Raw genomic sequence first — 25,615 nt, forward strand, 5'->3', positions numbered from 1 at the left:
ATGGCTGTTGGTTGAGCCCCTAAGGGCTGTCCAAGGTCAGAATTGACCCCACTTCCTCAGGAAGTGGGCCCTCGGGGCAGCCCCGGCAGGCAGGCTGGAGCCCTGAAGATGGATGGTGTGTCCCAGAAGCAGCCGCTGGCAGACGTAACCTTGAGAAGGATGGGCGTGTCTGTCTCTGGAGCAATCTTCCAAGGAGGACCGTGGCAAGGGTGCTGGTGCTCACGGCTGAGGGGGCCAGAGGGGACAGAGGCTCAAGTCTAAGCTCGGCAGCTCGAGGTCGCGTGGTGTCTGCTGAGTCTGCTTTCACAAACGGGTGCAGCACAGGCGTCTCCGTCACTGGCCGCTGTACACCGTTAGCCACACAAGAGGATGGCTGGGCCTTTTTAGAGTGATTTTTAAGCGCACCTCGCAAGCAGCAAGGCGACAGAGGCCTGGGCCGCCCTGGGGGGCAGAGAGAGAAGCGCTGCCCTTCAGCGCCAGGTCTCCCTGCTGCTCCTGCTCCCGCGGCCCCCCCGCTGTGGGGCGCTGCGGGTCAGAGGGCTCCTGCTCCACTCCACATGCTCACGCCTTGAAGAAACATGCCTGAGGACCACTTGGCATCCGTGCCCCTCGGGGGCCCAGCCATCCTGCCCCTCTCCAGGGGACACTGCGGTCCCCCGACCCTCACAGCGGCAGCGGGCAGGGGCTGGCATGCCCAGCAGCAGATTGGACCCCACTGCCAGCCCCCCAGACCCCCGAGAACGTCAGAGCACTAGCTCTGCCGACAGAGCAGGGACAAGGCGCTGCCTGGCCGACACTGATGTCTCCTCTGTGCCCTCCTACCGGCGCACACTCCTGGGCGACGCAGACCTCTGCCATGTGCTTGGGCCACCTCTCTAAAAGATTTGTCACTTAGCTGACTTTTATAGGGAACAGAAGATGCCAATCTGACCAGTGTTACCCTCTTTTGGTAATAAGTTCATTTATATTACACAGCAACCAACCAGATCCCTGCCAAACACGCTACCCGCCCTCTGCTCATGGGCACCTGGCCGGAGCCCACAGACCCTGGGGGCACCAAGAGGCCGACCCCAGGCTGTCACAGCCCACTGGTCACAGCCTGACCGGGGCCCTCAGCTAGAGCACCAGACAGAGGACCTTTCAAGTTAGCAGGCCAGGCTGCAGGGGAGCTGCTCGGGGGCAGTGCCCCCTGCGGCCCCGCCACGGGTATCTGAGGTACAACGTTAGAAAACACATACACACACAGCCGGCAACCACCACGAGCGGCCACACAGCCCTTCCTCCAGGCTCTTCTTAAGACACACGGTGAGGACCCCGGGCTTCAAGTCAGTGCAACCTGGGAAAATCTCAGTGCAAGGATGGGGCTGAGGTGAAAGGACCCACTGTGTGGTCCCCCCTGAGCTCACACCTGGGCGAGGGCCCGGAGGCAGCTCCAGACGCCGCCCCACAACTGTCCCTCTGACCCAGGCCACGAGGCACCTGCCCTCCCGGCTGGCACCGCAACACACACTTTGGTCACAAACATCCAAAGGGCTTCAAAGTCTGTAAAACCTACTGAAGCACACTCGCTCACTGGCGCACGGAGCAGCAGACGGCAGCTACGGCCTTCGCAGGCCTTTCCTGTGAACACCTTCCAGTGTTGTTCTTGTCCAACAGTGACTTCAACATAATGTCCTTAGACGTTTTCGCCATTGCAGATCGCGATCAAATGTAAGGCTGGGATCTCAAGGGTTAACATGCTTTTCGGGTGGTGGTCCCACCATAAGCTCCTCTTGCCTGTACACACCCACCGAGCCCTGGCCAGGCCCTGGGCCTCCTGCACGGCTGTGTGCGCCCGGGGAGGGGCAGGCCCTCCGTGGGTTCATCTCAGAGCTCGATTGGGTCGCTCTTGCAACACCCCCATATCCTCCGCTCCCTGGCCTCCCACTTTCTAGCTGCCAAAAGACCCCTCCAGGAGTAAAGCAGCTAAACAGAGGCATGGCCACAGTCCTGAGAACCACAGCAAAAGTGGGCCCACCATCCTAAAGCCATTTAGGGATCAAATTGCATATAAATGACCTGCCAGGGCACCAGCTGGGCGGAGGAGGTGGAGGGTGCACGGCGGGCGGCCAGTGGGGGTCAGGGAACACCGACAGGGCCTTCAGGAGTGGGAAGGGCTTTCCTGTCCAAGTATAAGATTGACAAGGCTGTTCGTTCTCCGGCTGCGACACACATCAGAAATGCTCACGTCTTCCAGCTGGTTCTCTGTGACCCTGGTCTTCGAGGGACGACCTGAGGCCAGCGGGCGCATCCGACATGGACAGGTGCACCCGGCGTGGACAGGTGCTGCTGCTGCTGCTCCAACACGAGCCACAACCTACGAGGTGCCGCCAGGGACTGAGAGACAGGGCGAGACCAGAGCCGGCCAAGTGCACACAACACGGCGGCTCCTTTCAATACACAGAAAATTCAAGTAGTTTATTTAAAAACTGCTTAGTTTCATCTTGAAATATATATATATAGTATATGTATCTGCTTTAGAAGGATCATATTGCAGCATGATTCTCATGCACTTTACAGCACTTTATTTTAAAAACTTCACCTTGAGGCGGCGAAGCACTGCAGGTGTCTCACTTGATCCGGCGACGTGCGGGAGGCCTCCCTCTCTCCTGAGATCAGTAAACCTAGACTGACCGTTCCAAGTTAGAAAAGCAGAAACCGCTGAGTTAGAAAGAGATTGTGGTTTGAAAAGCATTTCCAAACAGCTGTGGCACATGATGGCCATGCTTCCCCCGGAGTCCGATTCTGCGCTGACACCAGGCACACCGCGCAGAGCGGACCTGCCTTCTGTCCCAGAGAGACGCTTTCTTCACACCGCGGCGGTTCTGATTCCGGCGGCAAAGTGGGGAGAGCAGGCCCAGAGGTCAGAAGATTGTGGAGCGCTCCTGCGGGCAGGCCTGGCGCGCGGCGGGGCCACGCTGGGGGCTCTGCCCTCATGATTTCCCTAACAAATGGTTTAAAGATGAATCAAAGTGCAATGAAGGAGTCACAGTTTCTTCGGGGAGCTTCGGACAAAGACGACGGGGCCGGAGGGCCGACACAGCAGCCCCGCACGCAAGGCCCAACCTGCCCCTGGCGGCGGGCCGTCCTGCGCACATGGGGTCCCGGGGGCCCTGCCTCCTCCCAGCTTTGGTGTTGGCCGCTACCACTGCCCGCTGACCAAGAACGGGCTGCCCGGGCACAATTTGTCAGACTCTGAGGAAGAAAAAGGAGATGCTGTTCTTCTAAGAAAGCCATAGTTTTGGGGAAAAAAAATCTTTTTTTTCTAAAATAATCATAGAGAAAAATACTCTCCAATAGCTGCAGCACCAGCAAAGTGTGACGAGATGTGACAGAACGTCCAGATACCTGCAGGCGTCCACAGAGAAAGACTTTGATAGAAATGTTTTAGCCACTGACTGCCACACTGCTATCTGAAGTATTCAGATAGGTTATAGCACAGGGCATCAGATCTTTTTTGTTTTCAATTATAACTTTAGAAATGCAAAAATCTTATCTTTTATTTCTAAATTACTTATTGTCTATATTGTAAATCTGGTTTACAATTTTAAAACATGCAGAATAATATACCTGCAGAATAAAAGAGTTGAAATTAAAAGATTTTTTCGATTAAAAAAAAGATTTTAAATGATTTTTTTAATTGTGGAAAAATAATTAACGTGGTATTTTTGCCTAGTGGCTCAAACCTACCCTACAACTACTGAGTCTCCACTCCGCTTTGTGAAGGGGCTCTGGTCCGCGCTGCCACGAGGCCACGGCAGCCAGCCCGCCCGGAGGGCCGCCCTCCCCGCCTCCCGCCGCCCTGGAACGTGTGCGCGGGAGGCTCAGACCATGGACTCGGTCTCCACGGGCCCCTGCGGGCCCTCCTTCCGGGACAGCCGGAGGATGGTGGGCTTCTCACTGCTGCTCCCGCCTTCGCCCAGTGCCTGGGAAGACAGGCCCTTCTGCTCTTCCTTGGCCTCTTCAGACACCTCTGGGTAGATGACCAGGAAGGTGGCCGTCAGGAAGCCCAGGAAAGAGCCCACGGAGGCCACCATGGGGATGACACGCACGGTCCCAACAGCGTCGACCACGCCACCGAGAGCGGAGGCCACCAGGATCTGGGAGATGTAGACCTGGCAGGAGAGGATGGCGCAGTCGATGCCGAAGCCACGCCTGGAGTTCCCGGGGCTGTGGTGGACGTACTGCAAGAGAGGAGGACACAGCATGAGAGCTGGCACTGCACCCAGAAACCTCGGAACAAAACCCGCCTTCCCCTCAGCTGCTTGGCGACCATGCACCTGTCTCCCCGACCCGTCCCACTTATACTGAATATAGTATTGGAGGCCATTGCAAGAAGGCAAGGAAAATAAATAAAATGTATTAAGGATTGTAAAGAAAGAAATAATATTCATTATACATGGATGATGTGATTATGTATGCAAAGTCCAGAAGAATGTATAGATATGCTACGAGGATTAATAGATTATACCATATACCTATTTACGGATAGAAAAGGTCAAGACTACAAAGTTTTAAGTGTCTCCAAATTGATGTATATGATTGATGTATTTCCAATAAAAAAAAGTCCAGAACTTAACTTTAACATTTAAATGAAAAGGAAATGGTCAAGCCTTGACGAAGAACTGAGCTGAAATGTCAACTTACACTGCCAGGTTTCCGGTCTTACTATAAAACTACTTAAAACGTAGTGGCATCTCTGGGACAGACCGACCTATGGAGGAGAATACAGACATGCCCCCAGACTCCCCCAGACGGACGTGTGACTCCTGACAAAGACAGCGTGGCAGCACAGGTGGGGATGCTGGGCAACATGGCCACCCAGACCTGGGGAAGCCGTAAAGTTCTGATCTTCCACCTTAAACCACATACATGAAATTCAGCCCAGGAAGACTACAGGCCAAGGGTGCAGGTGCAGGATAAAACATGGGCAAGGATGTTCCGTGCAGCAGCACCAGCGATAACCCTGCCCAGGAGAACCCCGATACCGCCCACAGCAGGGTGGCGGATGAGCTGTGGCCAGGGGGTGGAACACAGGAAGGAAGGAGGGACCACAACCATGTCGTGCAAGCGCAGGTGGGAATCCCGGACACAAAGTGAGGTGAAGGCAGCAGACTGTCTGGTCTTACAAAGTCCAGAATCCGCAAGACCAACCACATGTTAGAAGCCAGGACAGTGACTGTCTCCAAGCTCCACTCCTCGGTCTGGCTCGTTCTACAAGTGTGTTCTCCCTCCTGGAAATCCATCGAGCTGTTTGTTTACAATTTGTATACTTTTCTGTAGTCATGTTGTACTTCAACTAGAAAGTTTATTTAAAAAGTAATGCTGTCTTTAAGACTTTCATTGGTTTTGCATGTGGTAGGCACCTAATCACAGTGAATTCATCTTGCATAAGAGGTTAGAAGCCGATATACATCATTCAGGTTTAGGAAGAAAGACTTGTGAGCTTTTCTGTGTCTTCTTCCTTCCTGTTGGAGGGTCTGTATGTTCAGTTTGAAAGCCATGGTCTACTTTTGAAAAGTGGCTGGCCTAAAACAAAAGGTGCTGTGGGTGTGAAATAAACACCGAATTCCCCAGACTTGGTGACAATGCAAAGTACCTCAGTGTTTTATACTGGAGTACATGTGGAAATAATGATGTTTTAGATGTACTGGATTAAATTTTTAAAAAACTATTAAAATTGACTGCACCTGCCTTTTGTTTGTCAGCCATGGCTACTGGAAGTGTAGACCTGCCTAGGCGGCTTGCACTTTGACGGGACAGTGTTGGTCCACAGCTTCCCCTCCCTCGGGGGCCTGTGAGGGGACCGCGAGGGCCAGGCAGCCTCCCCAAATCACAGCCCTGTGAGGTGCGCCTGAAGCCTCCAGGCAGGTGCCAGTGGCCCAGGGGAGCCAGCAGCTTAAGGAGCAGACCCTCCCGGCCAGGGATCCCGCGCCTTGGACAGGCTCCTCAGGGGCCGTTTCAGAACTGCAGACCCAGGGGACCGTCTGTGTCTCGAATGTCCCCCAGAAGGTATAGAGCTCTGTCTAGGGCTGTGTGGAGAACAGCCTGAGCTGTGGAGCCAGACAGATCTAACGACCGGTATGGAGGTATGATCTGGCCTCTGGCCTCGTGCCCCACTGCCTCGCCCAGTGCCTCGCCCGCCACCCCACCGGCCACATACCTCCTTGATGTCATGGTACTGCCCGAGCAGGGCGTAGGGGCAGTAGGAGATGCTCATGGAGACAATGCCCATGGTGCTGATCATGATCATGGCCACGTAGACATTGGCAAACATGGCCATCACAGCCGTGCCCACGGAGAAGCCCAGTGTCCCCAGCACGTAGATGACCCTGATACTCAGGTCGTAGTTGTCCAGGTACTTCTGGAGCAGGGCTGCAGAGACAGCGCGGCCACAGGACAGTGATGGATGTGCTCCCCTCCCTCCCCCCACCCCGCCCAGCCCATTTCCGTGGTGCTCAGCCTGGCTAGGGAACAGGCAACGCCCCTCTTCCCCACCCAGACCACGCACTGCCCACGCTGCAACGATGGCCCCCACCCCCCAACATGCCTGCACTCCGCTTCCAGGGGCTCCAGCACCTCAGAGAGAAGGCAGCCCCCTTGGTCCCAGACCATAGTCTGGTCCTGTCCCACAGCTCCCCGGGGCCTCCCTTGGATAACGGTGGCTTATCCTCAAGATGAGGATGGACGGTTCTCAAAGCTGCTGTACCTGCAGTACAGCCCCAACCAATCCCAGCCCGCTGTCCACAGACCAGGATGCCCATCAGTCCTTCTAGTCACCAATCATGTTCAGGTGCGCCACTCACCTGACTGGGGGCCACTCACCTGAGCAAATTGCACCAGTGGCCGCATAGATGACCAGGCCCCAGCAGCCCATCTTCACGCCTGCATTGTAGGCCTGCCAAGCCGTCGAGTTGGATGGGGCCTGTTCCAGAAATGAGACTGGGGTTAGGGGGCAGAGACACCAGACTGAACCCTCTGGGCAAGGGAGGTTATTTTAACCTCGACCGCAGGCCAGCTGGTGACTCTAAGAGGTGGTGACACCATGTGGAGGAGACGCAGCCACGGTCCAGGTCAGTATCTGTGGCAGACTGTCTGCCACCTCCTCCCCCAGCTTCACTCCTTCCCCGTATCTGGGTGGATCCGACTTGCAGCTCCTGCCTCTGCTCTCTCAGAGCCCAGCGGCCACATGGAGCAGCTTAGACGGGCCAGGAAGGTAGGAACACATGGAGTGGGGAGGCCTGAGCCTATGCCGCGGCCATCTCGGCCTTCCTGGACCGACCCCAGGCGATATGGCCATGGGTGTGAACCAGTGGACGCCACAGGTGCACCCAGATGACCCGGCCCCAAGTAACGACAGATGGAGGCTTGGGTCGGGGGCAGCGTCAACAGGGTGAGAGCTGGCGTGGTGCCTCCCTGGCTCCTCCGTGGCCTGTGCTTGCGAGAGCCCAGGGGTTTCCTGCTGCTCTCATGCACTCCAGGTGTGTACCCACCCTCGGGCTCACACAGTGATGCCTAACCACATTGGCAGGGGTGCACACTGGCTGGCTGCCCGCCACGCGCCCCAGCCCGACATGCAAGGCCCGTGATCACCAACTCAGGTGCTGGGCTGGGGGAGGTGAGGGTGGCCAGGCCACCGTGGGGGAGGCCTTGGGCCACCATGCTGCCACCACTGCCCGGCTCCCCCAGGTCTCCTCTGGTCTGGACCTCACCACCGGTCGTGAATGCCACCCGCCCCTCCCAGTGGCTGAACTAGGGGCCCTGGCGCTGACCTTGGGGTCCCCCTCGAAGATGACCTGGCCCATGAAGTCGGTGTAGAACACTGCCTCCGCGATGACGGAGAACCAGGTGAGCAGGTGGCAAAGGCAGAGCCGCACCAACTCCTTGGGCATCTTCAGCATGGACAACCAGAGCAGCCGCACGGTGGTCTCCCCCTCGCCCTCCTCGCTCTCCGTGTCCCCGCTGGACGTGGTGGCCCCGCTCTGGTTGCGGCGCCGGCAGCGCTGCCGCTGCCGCTTCTGCAGGTCGTAGAGGTCGCTCATGCTGCGGGAGGGCTTGATCAGGACCACCGCGTTGGCCCGCCGGTAGCGGTAGCGGTGGGACCCGATCTTGCCGTAGTAGGAGAAGGTGCAGGAGGCCTGCCGGCGGAACATGTGTCTTCGCCGCCTGGCGCAGCTGGACGTGGCCGAGGGCTTCATGCCCACCCTGCCATAGCTGCCGAGGCCGTCGCATGCGGGGGAGTGGCCCCCGTTGGGGAGCCCGCTCACACTGAGGTGGTTCTCGAGCAGGGTCTCGTCTTCCCTGGCGGGCTCCCTGAGCAGTGGCGGCAGGCCGGCTGGCCTGGCCCTGGCGAGCTCCTGGCTGGTGCTGCGGGGGGTGCTGGGGTAGGAGGCATCGTGGAAGATGGAAGGCTCGATGTCCTGCAGGAAGAGCAGCCCAGGCTCCAGGTCCAGGGCGGCGTCGGGCACGTGCAGCACCGAGTCGCTCTTGCTCCGTGCCATGCCCACGTCCAGGTAGTCCAGGGCCAGCTCGTGCTCCGACTGCACCTCATCTGGGAATAGGGCGCTGCCGTCCAGGATGCTGGCACGGGGGCCGGGGGCCGTGGCGTCGGCCACCTCCACGCCACGCTCCTGCTGGGGGCTGTGCTGCTCCTCCTCAATGCTGAACAGGTGCAGGGCCACCGATACCGTGAAGATGACGGCCGCGAAGAAGAAGAGCACCTGGTTCTGTGTCCGGAACCAGGTGCCCAGGAAGGTCTGGGTCCAGTCCAGCCCCCCCAGCACGTAGCCGATGGCCCCGCCAAGGCCTGTGGGACGGGAGGGGAAAAGCAGTCATGACCGATGCAGGTGCCTCCGCCCCGACAAGGGAGACTGGCCCGGAGGGGCGGCCAACCCTCCCTCGGGGGCCGGGGCCACCACTCAGAGTGAGAAAACCGCAGGACAACAGAGGAACTGCAGCTGCCCCGAGGCTCTGCGTTCTCTGACCCCACGGACTCTCACCTAATAAGCCAGAGGCAGAGGACGGCAGCTGCTCCGTGTCTGCTCTCGGCATCAACTGCCACTGCAAGCTCGGAGTCCGTATTCCTCAAGGAGGTGTAAGCTGCTCGGCTAGGGCCCTGGGCTGTGGCCACTGGCTAGCATGTCCCCCCCACCCCAGACCACAGTCACTTGGGCCTGCTTGGGTCCCCGCTCACAGCCTCGCCCACCGAGGTCTGAGATGCAGCCACAGGCAGGGGTCACGGAAGCCACCCTGACCCTTGGGAGCAGCCTCCCCAACCCCGCCACCCTCCGACGGCCAGGCGAGGGCACACTTACCGGCAGAGAAGGCGTGGATGTTAAGGGCCATGTCCTGTTCCTCGCTGTCCACCACGTCCAGCAGGTAGGCGCGGATGGGCCCCTCGGTGGCGTCGGCGCTGAAATCCAGGACCACCACTCCCAGCACCGTGAGGATGATGCCAATGGGCTGCCGGCTGGGGACATCGCCGAGGGACAGACCTGACAGGGCACAGAGGAGCAGTCCCATCTCAGCGCCCAAGTGCCACGGCGACCTCCCGGGAAGATGGCGACCCTCCGCCCAGCCAGCAGGGTGTGCTCCTCGGCACAGACGCTCCAGACAGAAGCTGACCTTTGTCGTTTCCAGGGTAACTTTTTCTCCCCCTTCACTTTAGCTGCTCGGTGAACCTCAAAGACCTTACTCACCATTACATTTTGTAACTGAAAATGGGGAAATGATCCTTCCTGTCCAACCTTCACCAGGGGCCGTGCTGGGAGCGCTGACTCAGTGTCAGTGAGGAGGGGGCCTGAGACACACCTGGTCACTCGCGACACCTCTGTGCACACGGCATTAGAGGTCAAAGTCAGCTCCTCTGGGCGGGGGCCTCCACAGGGAGCCTGGGTGCGGGCTGGCCCAGGGTCTGCAAGTCGTTCGGCTGGTGCTTCCTGAACATGATGGGTTTTCCTGATTATCTGAGAGACACTTCCTTATCCGTACACTGTGGTTTCAGAGGAAGACTCTGCTTGAACGTGACTTCCTGAGCTACACAGGGAGCATGTGTCCATTTTCCAACTTGCTTTACAAAGAATTAAGCTTCCAGGACTACCACTGACCCAGGCCTCATGGCCAGACAGCATCCAAGGCACCGGGCTGGGCCAACGGCCACTGCGTCACACGCCGGTAGAGCCTCGAGCAGAAGCGAAATGACACCGAAACGACACCCATGCCTGCCCCTGGGAGTCTGTCAAGCTAGTTCACTGCACGGCCTGCCCTCCAGCAGGGTGCGGCTCTGAAGAGAGGTCAAAGGTCTTGCTTTTAGCACGAGTCCTCCCAAGGGGGTCGTAAGCACACAAGAGCAGCGATAATTACGCACCTGCTGCAGGTGAGTCTGCTCCTGAACCCAGAGACCAACCTGCTCCCCTGACAGCTGAGCTAAGGCTGGTTTACTGGACTCATTGCTGTGAACCGAGGACACTCTGCACAGAGGAGCTGAGGAGGCAGCTGGCTCGTTATTTGGGACCTAGGCTCTGCAGACAAGGCTGGTCACAGACAGACTGGCCCCACGTGAAAGAAGGAAAGGCATTCTGACCCGGGGCTCCCTGCTGGCTACCTCGACCCCACCGTGCCCAGGAGAAACACAGGTAAAGGAAGAGACAGGCACCAGAGTGCAGGCTGGAGCTCCAAGCTGATGCCTCTGGGCCACAGTGGCTGGGGCCACCCTACAGGTACGTCCCTGAGAAAGCCATGGCGTTCCCTCTGAACTGAGCATGCAGGTGCCAGAAGGGCACCACCCCCTGGACTTCTGATCCAGAGATATCCAGCTGGGGAGGGGGCACAGCTCCTTGGCCGCCCCCACCACGCCTGGGAGCAAGCTCGCCCAGCTGGCCCCACACAGGCCTCGGAGGGGCCGAGAGGCTCCCACTGCACAGAAAGGTTTCCTCTGCGGCCCCTTCCCGAGCCTCCCAGCATCAGTGACCCCCACCTGAACTGACACAGACGTGGGACTTGCTCACATATGTCAGAACTCAGATTAAGCCTCCATCTTAAAAAGTTGTTGCCAGAAAACAGGATTCTGTTTTGAGCAGTTTTGATGGGTGCCCTCAAGACAAAAGCTCTTTCCCACATACAGTTGCTCTAATTGAAAACAATACAAAACAAAACAAAACAAACCACGAGGACGTGAAACCAAAAACAAGATCAAATTAGGTCTGCACATTTTCAATACCAAGTCTAAGAAAAGGAGAAAAAAAAAGAAAAGATAATTTCTGAAATAATGCTGGAAACAGGACGTGGTGTCAGATACGCATTAAAAACAAACGGATCACAACAGGAAGCGCTCGCTGAGAACAGGTCCCCACGGCTTTCCCACGCGGGGCCCCGCTCGGCGCGGCCAGGCGTGCCCCGTCCAGGACCAGCCCGTCCAAAGGATGCAAGCCTGCACAACTCACGGAGGGAGAGCTGTCCCAGGCGGGGTGCAGGACACTCACCTATGGCCGAGCCGTTAAGGAAAAGGGCCACTCCGAAGAGCACGCCCACGCAGAGCGCGAGGATGAAGGGCCGCCGGCGGCCCCAGCTCAGGGTGCACCGGTCACTCGCAGAGCCGATGAGAGGGGTGAAGATGAGGCCCAGGATGGGGCTCAGGAACCAGGTGAGGCTGTAGTACTGCTCCGGAAGGCCTGCAACATACACGCGGGCCATTACACACACGGTGCGCGTGCTGCAGACCCACCCACCCTGCTCGTGTGGTTCAAAACTCCTTGGGGGACACGTTCTCCCTGCAAGGCTGAGTGTTTGAAATCAACCAAAGTCCCCTGGGAAGCGTCAGGTGGCCCAAGGCCAGCACCTGGGCCTTAGAGCGAGGGGCCCGGGAACTGCCCGCGGTGCCCATGGCAGCTGGGCACAGAACGTACAGAACAGCACACGCCGGAACCAGCGGGGATCAGGCTGGCCATGCACACGTGGGGAGCACCGTGCCAGGCCTGCACGCAGCAGGTGCCGCAGGGGCAGCGGCACGAGGCCAAGACCCTCTCATTCTACTGGCGCTGACCAGGGCCTCAGGGACTGCTTCATGGCACAAGGCACTGTGCCCCCTTCAGCCCAGAACAAGACGGGTCAGGGGGTGCAGCTTCAGAGAGCAGTGAGGACCCATGCTGCTGGCATCCTGGCCTCACTGGCCGAAATCCATCACAAGGGTGCTGCCGAGGGGTCTTAAAACCATTGACAGGCTCAGTGACCCCGGCAGCAGGCTTATGAGCAGCCACCAAGAAGCGGCAAGAGGGGAAGAAGCATCAGTGTGCGGCCAGCTGGCGCCTGGGGTGTGTCTGGTGCTTATGCTCACTCACTTGTCCTCTGAGCCACCAAGGGAGGTAGAGACGATTGTGCCCATTTTACAGACGGGGAATCTGAGGCTCAGAGAGGCTAGGCAACCTGCCTGGAGTCACAGAGCAAGAAAGTGGAAGCCCCAGGATTTAAACCCAGGGCTGCCTGATTTCAAAGTTTCTGTCCCCCCGGCCTCCACCCAAACTCTACATGGTGCTCACACAAACCCAATGCCCATCAGAAACAGGGCTGGCACATTCTTACTCGGGAGCGCCAGGCAGCACCTGGCGTGAACAAGCAGCAACGCACAACATGGCCAAATCCACACACATTTGGTGCAGAAGAGCACACGCTGGGGGTGCTGTTTACGTGAAGTCCAAAAGGGCTAACGGCATCTCTGCGGCAGAAGGCAGGGTGGTGGGCACCCTTGGGAGGGGCATGGGCTGCAGGCTGGTTAAGTTCTGATTCTGATTTGGAAGGGGGTCCCCGGTGACGACTCGCCCAGCTGGACACTTGGATCGTTCACCTCTCTGTATGTCATACTTCAGTGACGCGTTTACTTAAAAAATAAAAGGGGCTTTGGCACGCCAGCAATTCATCTAGCTGATGCTTTACACCGCCAAAGGCGCTGAGCTACCAAGAAAAACAGACTATGCAGGAGGAAATCATTTTCAAAGGAGGCGGGAGGCTCCTTTCAAAACCACTGCTAACCCGCCCACTAAAACACTCGCACATCCAGCCTAGGTTTCAAGGTGCCGCCTCGACCTTTGCCTCCCGTAGAGCCTCAGGAGGGGTGGATTTTGTTCCTGTTTCAAGTCAGCAGAATGTACTGATGGTTCAGGACCCGTGGGGCTTGCTGAGTGTGCTCTGCTGACACACTGTGGCTTACACAGCAGGCTGGGTCCCCGTGCGCCGTCAAAGTCAGGCAGTGGGGAAAGCGACAGCTGGGCAGCCACAGCGGCCACACTCGGTAAGGCGCACGGCTGAGCAGCGGGCTTCTCGGAGACGACTGCCCCGCACAACCGTTAAGCAAATGCGACGCAGTCAGTTTCAGAAAGAACGGAAAACATTCTCAAGGTGCATGGACTCCGACTTTGACTTTCGCTGGGAATTTCAAACATCACAACTTTACTAATAAATGCTGTCTAGCCTGGTGACGGGGCTCCACGCAGAGCTGCAGCACATGCACGCACACACACACACAGAGGCATGCGCGTGCACACACAGCGACACCCTGCCGCTCCCTGTCTCTCCTTGGGGTCTGGCCTTCCTGCTCTGGGCACAAGGACGTGCTCAGCTCCCTGCCTGCTTCCTGTCAGAACTCAGAGGGGTCACCCCCCAGGCCTTCCCACGCGCCTGCAGCTCCCACTGACCCGGGCTCACCACCGCTGCTGTATTTCCACACTCTCCTCCCTCTCGAGGTCAAGGCTCCAGACCAGGGCTGACCAGCTCTGTGGCCTGTTTTTGTGCAGCCCCCAAGTTAGGAATGTTGCTACATTTTTAAATGGTTGAAAAAGATCAAAATAGGAACGTGGAAAAGGTTTACACGACATTCCCACTTCAGCGCCTGTACGGCTGTGTTGGAGCGCGGCCACACGGGCCCGCTGGTGAGCGTGTGCGGTGGGGCTTAGGGCCGGGACTCACACGCGGCCGGGGAGCCGGGAGCACTTCCTCCGCCGGACGCGGCTCCGTGTTGCGCCGTCTTCTGCGCTGTGCTCAGGCTCCCTGTCACCGCTGAACGAGGGGTGTTACAACCGCCAACAATGATGGCGGAAGTGTTCAATTTTGGCCATCTCTGCTTAACGCGTCTCACAGCTCGTCTCAGGCACGCACCCCCCATTCCTGAGCTGCCCCTCCATCCTGAGCAGCCCCTCTTTACTGCCAGCAATACTCCGTCTTTACCTGAAGTCCACTTGGCCTGGGATGCATACGTCCTGTGTCCTTCCCTTACTTCCCACTGCTCTGCGACGCAGCGTTTTAGCGTCTCTCTTCAACAGCAGGTGGATGGTTCCTGCTGTTTCATCCATTCTGACCTCTCCCCTCGCTGGTGTGGTCGGTCACATACAGAGTAACACTGACCATGGTCAACGTGAGGGCCCCCATTTTACTGCTTGCTTTCTGTCTGCCCCCTCCTTGTGTCTCTGTTCCTCTTTTCCTGCCTTCTTTTGGGTTAAATGAATTCTTTTCTCACATTCCATTTCAATGTATGTATCAGCCTTTTAGCGTTATTTTGCAGTGGTTGCTCTAGAGATTGCATTCTATGTCAACTTCTCAGTCTGTCAGCGTCTGTTATACGTGTCACATAAGAGCTTTGCAGCTAAAAAAGCGGGGGTTTGGAGGAGGGGATAGCTCAGTGGTGGACCGTGTGCTTCACATGCACGAGGTCCTAGGTTCAATCCCCAGTACCTCCACTGAAAAAAAAAAGCTTCGCGGCTCTCTCTGCCTGTTTACCTCTCGACCCTTCCTGCTGTAGTATTAAACAATCATTTATTTTAAAAGAATTGAGAGGAAACTTGTCTTTTATTTTTACCCACCCATCTCACCATGTCCATACCCTCCCCTGCGTCCTGAAGCTCCCAGGCCCCCTGGGGCATCACTTCCCTTTGGCCAGAAGAACTGTCTTTAGTTTCTTCAGCATTTCTGAGAGCTCTGCTGCACTTACATTTTATCTGAAATCTCATTAGTTCGCTTTTTTTCTTAAAGGACATGTCTGCTGGATCCAGAACTCCGGGTTAACTCCTCTCCTCCCAGGGCCCTGGGGACTGTCCTCTGCGGAGAGAGCTGTGAGGGTGCACGTGACTGCAAACCTCAAGTGTGTCTTCTTCCCCCGGGGTGCCTTCAAGACTTCCCCTTCGCTGATGGCTTTCAGCTGGACGGTGAGGAGCCTGAGCGGGGTTTGGTTTTCTTCACAGTCCCCTTGCTCGGGGCTCACCGTGCTTCACGAATCTGCGGTTTAAGCTTCCACCGAAGTTAGGAAATTTCTGGCGGTTGTTCACTTCACCTTTTTATGCCGCGCTCGCTCTCCTCTCTTCTGGGACTCTGGTGACACGTAGCTCAGGCCTTCCTCCTGACACTGTCCCACTGTTTCCAGGGGCTGGTTTTCCCCCAGTCTCTGTTCTGTTCTTCACAGTATCATTTCTACTGACCAACTTCTTAGCCCACAGAATTTTCTCTCGTCCCCCAAGTGGCCCTTAACCCCATCTGATGAATTTTTATTTCAGATACTGCATTTTTCAATTCCAGAACTTTCATCTTTTTTTTTTAATAGCTTACCTTCCTCTGTCAGGACTTCCTACTTTCCATCACGAGCTGTTTTCCCTTATGCCCTGGAGCAGAGCAGGCCTGTCTGATCATCCCCGCTCAGGCAGGCAGTCGTCCTGGAGTCCCACGCCCTGCGGCCTTCTCTCCTGATGAGGGCTGTGCTCTCGGCCCCGAGGACTCGTGCTACTGAGCCATGCTGCAGACACTGCGTTGCAGAAACTCTGTATTCTGCTATATTCCTTGTAAGAGTATTGATATTTTTGTTTTAATAAACAATGAACTCAGCTGGACTCAGACTCAAAACTGTCTCTCCTGCAATGGGAGGTAGAAGAAATCTCTGTTCTGTTCTTTTAGTTCAGCTGAGTTGCTTGAAATCTGTCTCACAAATGTACATTTCAGGAATCAGCAAGAGAGATGAGCAGAGATGACACACAGGATTTAGGGTTCCCTGGCTCCAGCTATGCCCTCAACTCTGTCCTTGGGTCCTCAAGGCAGTAATAGGGCAGGTACCCAGTGATGTTCCAATCCCACTGTGTTGCATCACATGAAGCCAATTCAAGCAAAAAGCCACAAAACAGTGAGAAACTCACCTGGTGCCACACCATTGTATCTGGGAAGTTCTCCAGTGCTAACGGGGAGAAAGGAAATTGCACGGATAAAATTGTTCCTTGAAGATTCAGCCTCTTTGACTGGCGAGGCACAAACAGTGGCCAAGCACTTCCTTCTGGCCACGAGTGGTCTCATTCCCACTGTTGTGACCAAGAGCTGAGAGGCTACAGAGCCTGGTCACAAGACAGCTGTTTGTCCTCACTCCCCAACTCACGAAAACATCCTGCAAACGTCTCGGAGCTGCAGGGCTCTGTGGCAGACGGAAGTATCTGAAGACTGACTGCAGAGGGCACAGCGAGTGCCTGTGAGACAGGCCCACAGTCCCCCCTAGTCGACAGGGGCCGGCAAGCGCGGGACACGTGGGGTCTGGCCGATGCGGGGCCTGCGCTCTTCCCAGGGACACGCTACAACACGGACACGCATGGAAAGGAGGCTGTGTGAGGCGACAGAGAAAGCCACCTCTGTCGTCGGTACCCCCTGGAAACTGAGGCTTCTCACCAGGGAGGGTGCACAGTGTGAGCAGAAGTCTGCACAGCCTTGGGACCACTCCCGGGACCATCAGGAACCCAGAAAACTGCGGCGGACCCAAAGGTGCCCTCCCATCACAGCTCACACTGCGGCAGCACTGCCCCTGCGGGCACCTGGCAGGTGGTGGGCGCCAGGTCCTACTGGCAGGTGTGTGTGTGCTTCACCCCAGGAGCTGCAATGCTCGGGTCAGAGTGCGGCTCACCCCTGTGCCCGGTTCCTGAGTTCAAGTGCATGCCCCAGAGCCAGCTACCACTCTGCTTGCCCCCCAAAGGCTCCTTTCCGGTGAGCTGTGAGCTGTGCCGTGTGTTTGCTAAAGACAGCCTTTCGGAGCAGGGCTGTGGGGCTCTGTGGGCCGGTCCCCTGACACAGAGATGACCCCTGGCTGGTATGACAGGACGAGGGTGTGGCTTTCAGGTACGGGGCTCACAGGTGCGAACTGGGAAGTTCTGTCACCCCTTTCTGAAAACACTTGGGTAACTAGAATTAAAACAGTTACCAGTTTAAACCAAATCTTAGGAACTCATTAGGAAATCTGTCAAGCTGGGTGCTGGTCAGCAATTCACCCCAAGTCCGGGTCCCACCCAGCATCATGGGCCTCGGGCTGTCTGAGCACTGGCCGGCCTCAGGGGCGGAGGGGCCGCAGGTGCACGCGGAGCCCCGCTCACCTTCCCCAGCTCACAGCGATGCTCTAATCCCTGAGGGACCGAGGAGATGGCGGAGGTGTTGGGGAGAACCCGGCCCAGGAGTCGGCACCCTAGCGCACATGCCCTTTCGCCCTTGCCCCTGCCCATGTAAACTACTCCCTCCTCATGCCCCCTTTGCTCCACCTGCTAACACCCACAGCCCCCCGAAACTGCCCTCCTGGTCACCAGGCTGCCCGCCTGCCTACCCAGCCCATCCTCATCCACTGACTTGGCCAAGAGCCCAGAGGGCCCTACGTTGGCACAAGTGCTGGCCCATCTGGCAGAGCGCCCAGTGTGCAGCGGGCTCCAAAACCACGTGCCAGGTAACAGCGTCACTGGGCAGTGGTGCCAGCTCCCTCCCCTCCCTCAGCGGGGCCGCTCTCCCTCCTCCTGCCCACTCCACATGTGACACCACAATCCAGGGAAGGCCCTCTGGGGCGGGTGGCAGGGACCACAAGCTGGTCAAGCTGAGGAAGGCAGGAGAGCCCAGGAGGAGCAGATGGGACCGACCGTAGCTTCTGTCCCATTACTTTCTCCCCAGCCCTCCTGGAAGGGATCCAGGCTGCAGAGAGTGTGCAAGCCCACCAGGCAGGGTCTGTGCCGGGCTGAGTGGCCAGGGCCATGGGAACACACCCTGCACTGGGTGCCACGGGGACACCCGGCCACGGCTCTCATCTCAGCACGTTGCAGAGAAAAATAAACATTTCCCATCACGTCCCCAGAGCAGCCCCTGGCAGAGCGAGCGAGCCCGGCTCCAGAGGCCCAGCCCTGAGAACACAGCCCCGTCCCCGACCCCGTCCCCGGTGAGGCAGCCGCTGGGACGCCCTGGACGTGGCATTTCCCAGCAAAGCTCTAAACACACGCAGTGCCGGTGCGTAGTAAATAATTTTTGTTTTCTTCCAGGCAAAAGCGAACAACAATGGTGAGACCAGGAAGGCTCCCCGTTCACAGGAAACACTGAGTGTGTCACCGCTCGTCGGGCTGAGTGAGGTCACGGGCGACGCCACCACGCTCGGTCACGCGCGGCGCCCCCATTCAACACAGCGTCTCTTTTGATAAACTGGTGCTCCTGGGGGAGGGGCGGGGGCGGGAACATTGCCTGTAAATGTTTAACAAAAGATCTGAAATGGGAATGGGAACTACATTCTTTCTCTCAATAGACAAAGCCTTCCCCATCAAGATATGCTTGTGCTGCAGACAAAAACTGCATGATAACATTAAGCCCATGAGAACCGGGTCCCTGGGAAACGCTCAGCAGCCTGGAGTGACCTCTGATGAATGTAACCAACCCTGTGGGGGACCATCACCAAGGGGGCTACAGACATGGCAAAGCAAGGGTCCTGCCCTCCAGAAGCACACACCAGGCCCTGGGGCAGAGGCTCAAGTGTGAAGTCCAGGAAAGGGGCCCCCTGAGCAGGAGGGTCTGCCCTGGGCAGAGGGCAACACCTCCTCCAGCTGGAAAGAGGGCTGCAGAGTTGCAAGGAACCTTCCAGAATCCCAGGAAGGTAGGGAGGAGGAGGTAAAGAGAAAGAAAGGGGAATCAGCTCAGATGCCTCGTCTGGGGCCTCCCCTGGCACAGCACCTCCTGGCGTTTCCAGGTGCAACAGAAAGGGCCCTGCGGGTGTGTGCCCGGCCCAGGCCTGGTCGTGCCTGGGAGCACAGAGACAGCGCGGACATTAAAGAGCAGGGGCGGGAACCTGGGCCACGTGGGGCCGGACCCAGTGACGCCAGGGACAGCAGTGCCATGGAGAGCCACGAGGCGCAGCCAAGTTCGTTCAGTTTATTCACTACGTGCTCCCTGCGAGCAGACTCCGGTGAAGACAGCCGAGAGGCTCCCTGTGGTTCAAGGCACCATCTGAGAACAGTCACTTAGGATGGGGCAACAGTTTAGAAATGGCACCATCCAAACTTACTCAAGGATTCATTAATTAAGTTCCAGCAGGTTCTGAATGGTCTTTCTTCCACTAAAATTAACATTCTCCAGCCCCTTGTGTTGGCCCTGAGGCCTGGCTTAGTTTCAAGGGAATAAACGTGTGCGGCCACCACCAGCCCTGCATGGGGGCTTCCCGACAACTTGGGGTGAGGGCACGGGTCCTATGTCTGGACAAGGAGCAGCCTCAGCAGCCCAGTAGGATGCCCCCGGCCACACGCAGGCAGGCACTGAGCCTCTGGGAAGCCAGTGGGCACACCTCCTGCTCCCTGGGGCCCAGCTGCAGGGGTCTCTCCTCCCAGCAGCTCCCCAGGATGCAGCCCACCGCAGGCCCGGGCATCAGCCGCTCTCTGCCGGTGCAAAGGTTGGGGAGACAGTGCCACCTCCAGAGCTGCGTCAGGATTGGGTCATGGGGACCAGCTGGCTGCAGGCGCACATCGTGAACACGTAACATGGTCATGGGGTCCGCACACCTCGCTTACGAGAGTGGGGAAGTTCCTCCAGCAGCTCTGCTCCCTCCTGAACCACACACCAGCATCACTGCAGCCTCCGGCCTGGCCTGGTCCAGGGCAGGCGGAAGTGGCCTGGTTTGTAGAAGCGGAGAGGCTTGAATTCTGATTCTATGCTTTCTGGCCACCTCTGGGCAAGTCACCTCCCTTCCTGACCCTGACACCCTTAGCACAGGTCTTGTCTAGGACCCTCGGGAGCACTGAAAGGTGACAGGTGAAGTCCCTGGGCCAGCGTGAGACAGGCTCTTGTGTCTGTTCCCTCCCCACAGCTCAATCCTTGTACGTTATTCATTATCCCACTTTGACATTTTTTAAAAATCACAAATCACTTTTGTTACCGCTCTTAGGATCTCTCCATCCAAATGGGGATCCCAGGTGGCCTGGCCTCCCCACCAGCACCTCGTGTCCACCACACAAGGGATCCAGAGGTGGTCGGGGGATGGGCCAGCTCTAGGCGGTCCTGGTCCTTACCCGATTCCTGGTCTCTACAATGTCTCCTCAGCCCTGCCCCGGCCAGGGCCCCCACCATACTCTGCCTGCAGTGCAGCAGGGCCCCAGACCTGGTGACGGGAAAGCCAGCACACCTGGCCTGGCTCCCCACGCTGGGCTCAGCCCTGGCCCTTCCTCCAGCAGCCAGGCTCTCAGGGCCTGTGCCCTGGCCTGCAATGGCTGTCACGTGGTGACCTTGGGACGAGCTGTTGAAGAGAGTGACCTCCCCTTTATTGCTGGCCTCCTCTCCCCACGCGTGTGGGCTCACCTCCAGTGACAGCAAAACCCTTGGGCTGGGATGCAGGTAACCTGCACACTCAGGGCTCTGCTCACCAGAGCTGCAAAGGCGAGGGCTGGGCCTGCCCCGCTGTCACACCGGGAAGCCGCGACCACGGCAGCACCTCTGAGCACCAACCAACACAAAATCAACATGGAGAGACGCGTACTCTGCTCTCCACTTAGGTTAATGATTCAGGTGCACGAGATGCAGGTGAGGCACCCTTTACGAGCCGTGTTGGACCACAGGGTGCTGGCGCAAGCAACGAGGAGCACTCGAACCCAGGTCAAGATGGGTCCGCAGACTGTATTTCCGGTTTGGCCACAGGGGAGCTGAGCTTTGCTGTCAGTCTAGTAAAGAGGAAGGTGAAGAACACAGGCCACACTTCTACTGCAGAGAACACGGGGAGAAATGGGCCGAAGGCCTCCAGTCAGCCCTGCGATCACAGAGCACAGAGCTGTGCGCCAGGGCGAGCAGATCGGGGAAGTGCTCAGAGCCAGGCTCCCGGAAGAGGAAGTGCGGGGGCCCCTCATGGACCCAAAACTTACCATCAAGATAGCAAGTGCTGCCCGCCAATCATGCTTTAAAGTAACAGCAAAACGTGAGCATGTGTAGGGCTAAAAGGAACTTAAGCAAAACATGATTTGGTTGAAATTGATGAAACCTTACAACCTCTGGCCAGACTCGGCACCTTCCCGCCACCCCATGCTGAGCCTGGGACCCACCCTTGACTGTGGGCACTTTCTGCCACCGATCCTCCGGCTGGGAAATCCAGGCCCAGGCGCAGGGCTCTCCCGCGCCACAGTCAACAGCCCAGTGCACGGGCGGCCCGCCCTGACCGCCTCAAGCTGAAACTCACACTTTCAGTTTCCACCCAGTTTTGCATTTTGTGATACACCTTCACCGAGATTTGCAGATACAGTACTTCTAACAAGTTACTTCCAATTCAGCAGGTCGGTGGAGGTTCCCTCAGTTTGTGATGTTCCTACAGCAGTTTGTAAGCTGTAAGATACACCCATGTCCTCCCTTCATTTAACTGGGTGGGGGCAACGACCCATCTTGCACCAAAGACAACTCCTACTCCCACATGATTGCATGTGACATGTGCACATGTTTTGCTGAAGATTTATTTAAATTGTTGATTTTTTAATGACAAAATTACCATCATCTCAGAAATAACTGAAATATTTTCCTGCTGGACACATTCTATACTGATTATTTTTAAGAGCAAAGTTAAGAGACCATTTGTTCATTATAAAGTCAAATGATCATTTTCTGCAGGAATAACTGATAAAATTTTTTTCTGTCTTCTTTAACCTGAGTGTTACAGTAGTCCTTTGGTATCCGCAGAAGATGGGTTCCGGGATCCCCCCCGAGATTTCCATAGTTGCTCAAGTCCTTTATATAAAATGCTGTATAGTATTTGCATATAACCTACGCACATCCTCCCATATACTTAATTTATTTTTAATTGTACAGTCGGTTACAATGTGTCAATTTCTGGTGCACTCCCATGTATTTTAAAGCAATTTTATATTACTTAGAACACCTAATACAATGTAAATGCTATATAAATAGTTGCTGGCACAGCAAGTTCAAATCTTGCTTTTGGGAAGCTTCTGGAATTTTTTTGGAGTATTTTACATCTGCAGTTGGTGGAACCCACAGGCACGGAGGGCTGACTGTACGTGACTCCTGTCCTGTTACTGTAATTTTGAAGACTACAAAGATCTAGCACATTTGGATATGGCTACAATATAATAACACAGTGCTTACTATTAAGACTTCTAAAAAGCATTCCTGCTTTACCTGGGCTCCTGTGAGCACTACTGGAAAAAGGCAGACTCGCTCAGGTTTCTCTGGAGATCACCTCCTTGCAGTGGCACATAAGGCCTCCTATGATCTGATTCTGGCCCACCAGGGACCAGATCTCCCCTCACACCACTCTGCACCAGGCTCACACACCCTTAAGTTGCCACGCAGACTTAGTCACAGTCTCCCTAACACACCCAACTCTCTTCCCTGCCTCTCCTGCCGTGCCACAACCCGGAATGTGCCAACGCGCCTTTACTCGCAGACCCCTGCTTACTCTTCACAACTAGGAGGCCTGGCACCTCCGCTACACAGCTCCCCCACCCCTCGCCCCGTCTTTCTGTGCCCAGCCGGGGAGCCTCCTGTCTTGTTCTGCTGTCGACAGAGCAGGCAATGGCCAGTACTCTGTCCTTTCTCACTTTGCTTTTTGGGACCATAAATCACAACCTGCACCCCAGGCCCTGGCAGCACACGGCGCAGGGCACAGGCTCAGTGCCTGGATGACCTCCCTGCCGCCTCCCCAGATCTGGAATCTTTTGGCCCTTTTGGCTGGAATGAGGGGGCCAGCTTTCCCACATGTACTCCAAGCCTCTCACCCCCCTCCCCATAAACCGTCCGTGACGTGCCCCGTCTCCCTGCGAGGCAGCGACCGCAGGCTGCTCCAGTGCGTCTCCGGCCCCTGGCCCCGTGCCCGGCACCTGGCAGGTAGGCACTCAGCAAGCGTTTGATGCGAGAACAACAGGCGTGTAATTCCTTGGGAAAAATGACTGCAGCTGACATTTCATTGTTTCTAAAATACAATGATCTGAAACATGAGGAAATCTAGACTTCCCAATCCAAACAGAAGAGCTCTGCACAACAGTTTCTTAATTATTTTAGGCAAAATTCAGGAGATCTCTGACAAACTTCTGCCAGTTTACGTGTCTGACCTCTGGCACACTGCTTGTGAGCCTTGGAGGCCGAGTGAGGGTCCCCCAGCCCGGGTGGGTGCTCACGCCATGACTCCCAGGCACGGACACCATGTGCAGGTGTCGGGAGCTGTCTCCCACCCGACCCCCAGCCCGGGCCATGTGTCACCCTTCAAGCTTCCTCAGTCTCAGTCAGCAGGAAGTCCAGTCTTCAGCTGGATATTCTGTAAGGCCCAGCTGATGTTCTTTCACATTTGAAAAACTGGGATAAAACATACGCCGTGTAAAAGTCCTCATTCTAACCATCTCTAAGTGCTCAGGTCAGTGACACCAGGAGCACCCACACCACTGTGCGGCCACCACCACCATCCTCATGGGACTATCATCTCACAAAACTGAAACTGTGCCCTTTAAGCATTCACACACACACACCCCCGCCCCACATTCTACTCCCATCGCCATGGATCTGACTCCTCCAGGTCCCTCGTGTAAGTGGATCATCATATAGCATTTGTCCTGCAACTGGATTTAATGTCCCCGAGGGCCCAATCAGTCTCGGCCATTTACCACCCCCTCCTTCTCGGCACCTCCAGCCCTGTGGGCCCAACTGCCCCGCTCACTGGATGGTACTCCGGGGGAAGGGGAGGACACTGAGCCCAGTGCTCTCTGCACAGGACAGTTGCCCCCTGTAGCCTGAACACCCCTTCCCCAACACCAGGGGACACTGCAGGGGCAGAGCAGAGCCCTGCCCTCGGGGGCTGCACCTGATTCTTTGAAACAGCCCTTAAATGACGCAGGGTCGTGAATGAAGGAGTGGCAGGTGATCCTCATGAACCCGAAAGGTACGCCTTAGGAATTCTTCTGGCACAGAGGAAACTGAGGGCAGCAAGGTGCTGGGTCTGCTTCTACAGAACAGGAGCACCAATCTGGAGCCTTACCCGCAGGAGGCCCCGGGGTGTCCCACCCGAGCAGGGGATCCTTAGGAAGGTGGCAAGCGAGCCTGAGCCACAGAGGTGCTTCCGTGCATTCACACACCTGCTGGAAGCCCACGTTAGCTGCATTGCGCAAAATGTAGCTCAACTTCACGACAGGTCACCTGCTGGCAACATCTGTGCCCACTCGGGGAGGGTGCAGGGGACCCAACCGTGCTCAAAGTCATGACTCCGCGAGAGCCCACCTGGGCAAGCGACGCCTGCGCGGGCGCACACACGGGATAACGAGGCGCTTTTCACTTCGGACGCAGCGTGACCCTGCGCCTCTCAGTTCTCCCCACGGACTGGTGCGGGGCGCTGCCCCGTGGGGTTCGACCGCGAACTGCAGCCAGTGGCACGGGAAGGCACACAGCTTTAGAGCCGGGGCGCTGAGTCCCTGGAGGGCTGGGCTGTAACCTCTCACTCCCTGGGGGGGAAAGGCCGCACCCGGATTTCAGAAAGGTGTTGATTGTGCGATGAGTCAGCGAGGCCGCTGGCGGGCTCCCGCTCCGCTGCTGCCCTCCCGGCCTTGACAATCAGGGAGTGGAGGGAAATGACCAGCACCTCAGGCACTTAAGCTGTGCTGCTTTCTTTAAGACAGGCTTTTAAAAGGGTAGGCTTTTCCCACAGGAAGAAAACGGGGGCTCCAAGTTCTGACAAATCACATCCTAGGGATTCTGACTCACATTAAGCCATGACAGAAAGTGGAAAAACTCTGCTTTGGAAAATTAAAAAACAAACGGGCATAAACAAAATGAACAGTTTCACCAAGTTTCACCCTCCCTGAATGAGACAGCCAAGACCTGACCTTCCCCGTAAATAAACCTGCAGGCCCCCCCCCTTGCTCCCGGGGGCCGCGGCACCCCCGCCTTCGGCCAGCAGGAGATAAGTCCAAGTCTCTCGCCGTGGGCTGAGGGGCCACAGGGCACTCTTCTTCCTCTGACTTTCCTTTTCCCTCGAGGACACTTCTTGAACCAAGAGGGAAACAATGGGGGTGAGTGGGGGGGTCTCTCTCCCAAGGGACAAGGCTGTCTGGGAACAGACTGTGCCAGCGGGAGCCACCTGCCCAGGAGGGTGCCTGCCCATTAGGGAGGTCTGCTCAGGGCTCTGGGCAGGCTGTTCCCAGCCTCTCCTTCACGAGGGACCTCACATTCCCCCTTGATCCTAACTCTGAGAGGCCAGGTTCATCAGCTGTGCGTGAGTGCACACACGCATATAACACATGCACACAGACACGTGTGCAGCATGCAAACAATGGGCACCTACCTCCGGTGCGAGCCACGTGGC

General features: G+C 56.9%; 1 protein-coding gene across 5 annotated transcripts in view; it reads right to left on the reverse strand.

The window, feature by feature from the left end:
- Positions 1–3,521: 3,521 nt before the first annotated feature.
- SLC45A4 (solute carrier family 45 member 4) overlaps positions 3,522–25,615 on the reverse strand; it is a 69,477-nt gene continuing 47,383 nt past the window's right edge. For 4 of the 5 annotated variants that reach the window (XM_072949807.1, XM_072949808.1, XM_072949809.1 and 1 more), the window contains 6 exons: positions 11,520–11,708; positions 9,354–9,533; positions 7,812–8,845; positions 6,865–6,964; positions 6,203–6,414; positions 3,522–4,223 (listed from right to left, as the gene is read on the reverse strand). In XM_072949807.1, the coding sequence (XP_072805908.1) occupies positions 3,864–4,223; positions 6,203–6,414; positions 6,865–6,964; positions 7,812–8,845; positions 9,354–9,533; positions 11,520–11,708 (2,075 nt within the window). In that variant the 3' untranslated portion in view covers positions 3,522–3,863. The remainder of the gene's footprint in view (positions 4,224–6,202; positions 6,415–6,864; positions 6,965–7,811; positions 8,846–9,353; positions 9,534–11,519; positions 11,709–25,615) is intronic. The other variant, XM_072949812.1, reaches the window with a different exon arrangement.

The sequence above is a fragment of the Vicugna pacos genome, chromosome 25 (assembly GCF_048564905.1).
Source record: "Vicugna pacos chromosome 25, VicPac4, whole genome shotgun sequence".
Taxonomy (NCBI): Eukaryota; Metazoa; Chordata; class Mammalia; order Artiodactyla; family Camelidae; genus Vicugna; species Vicugna pacos.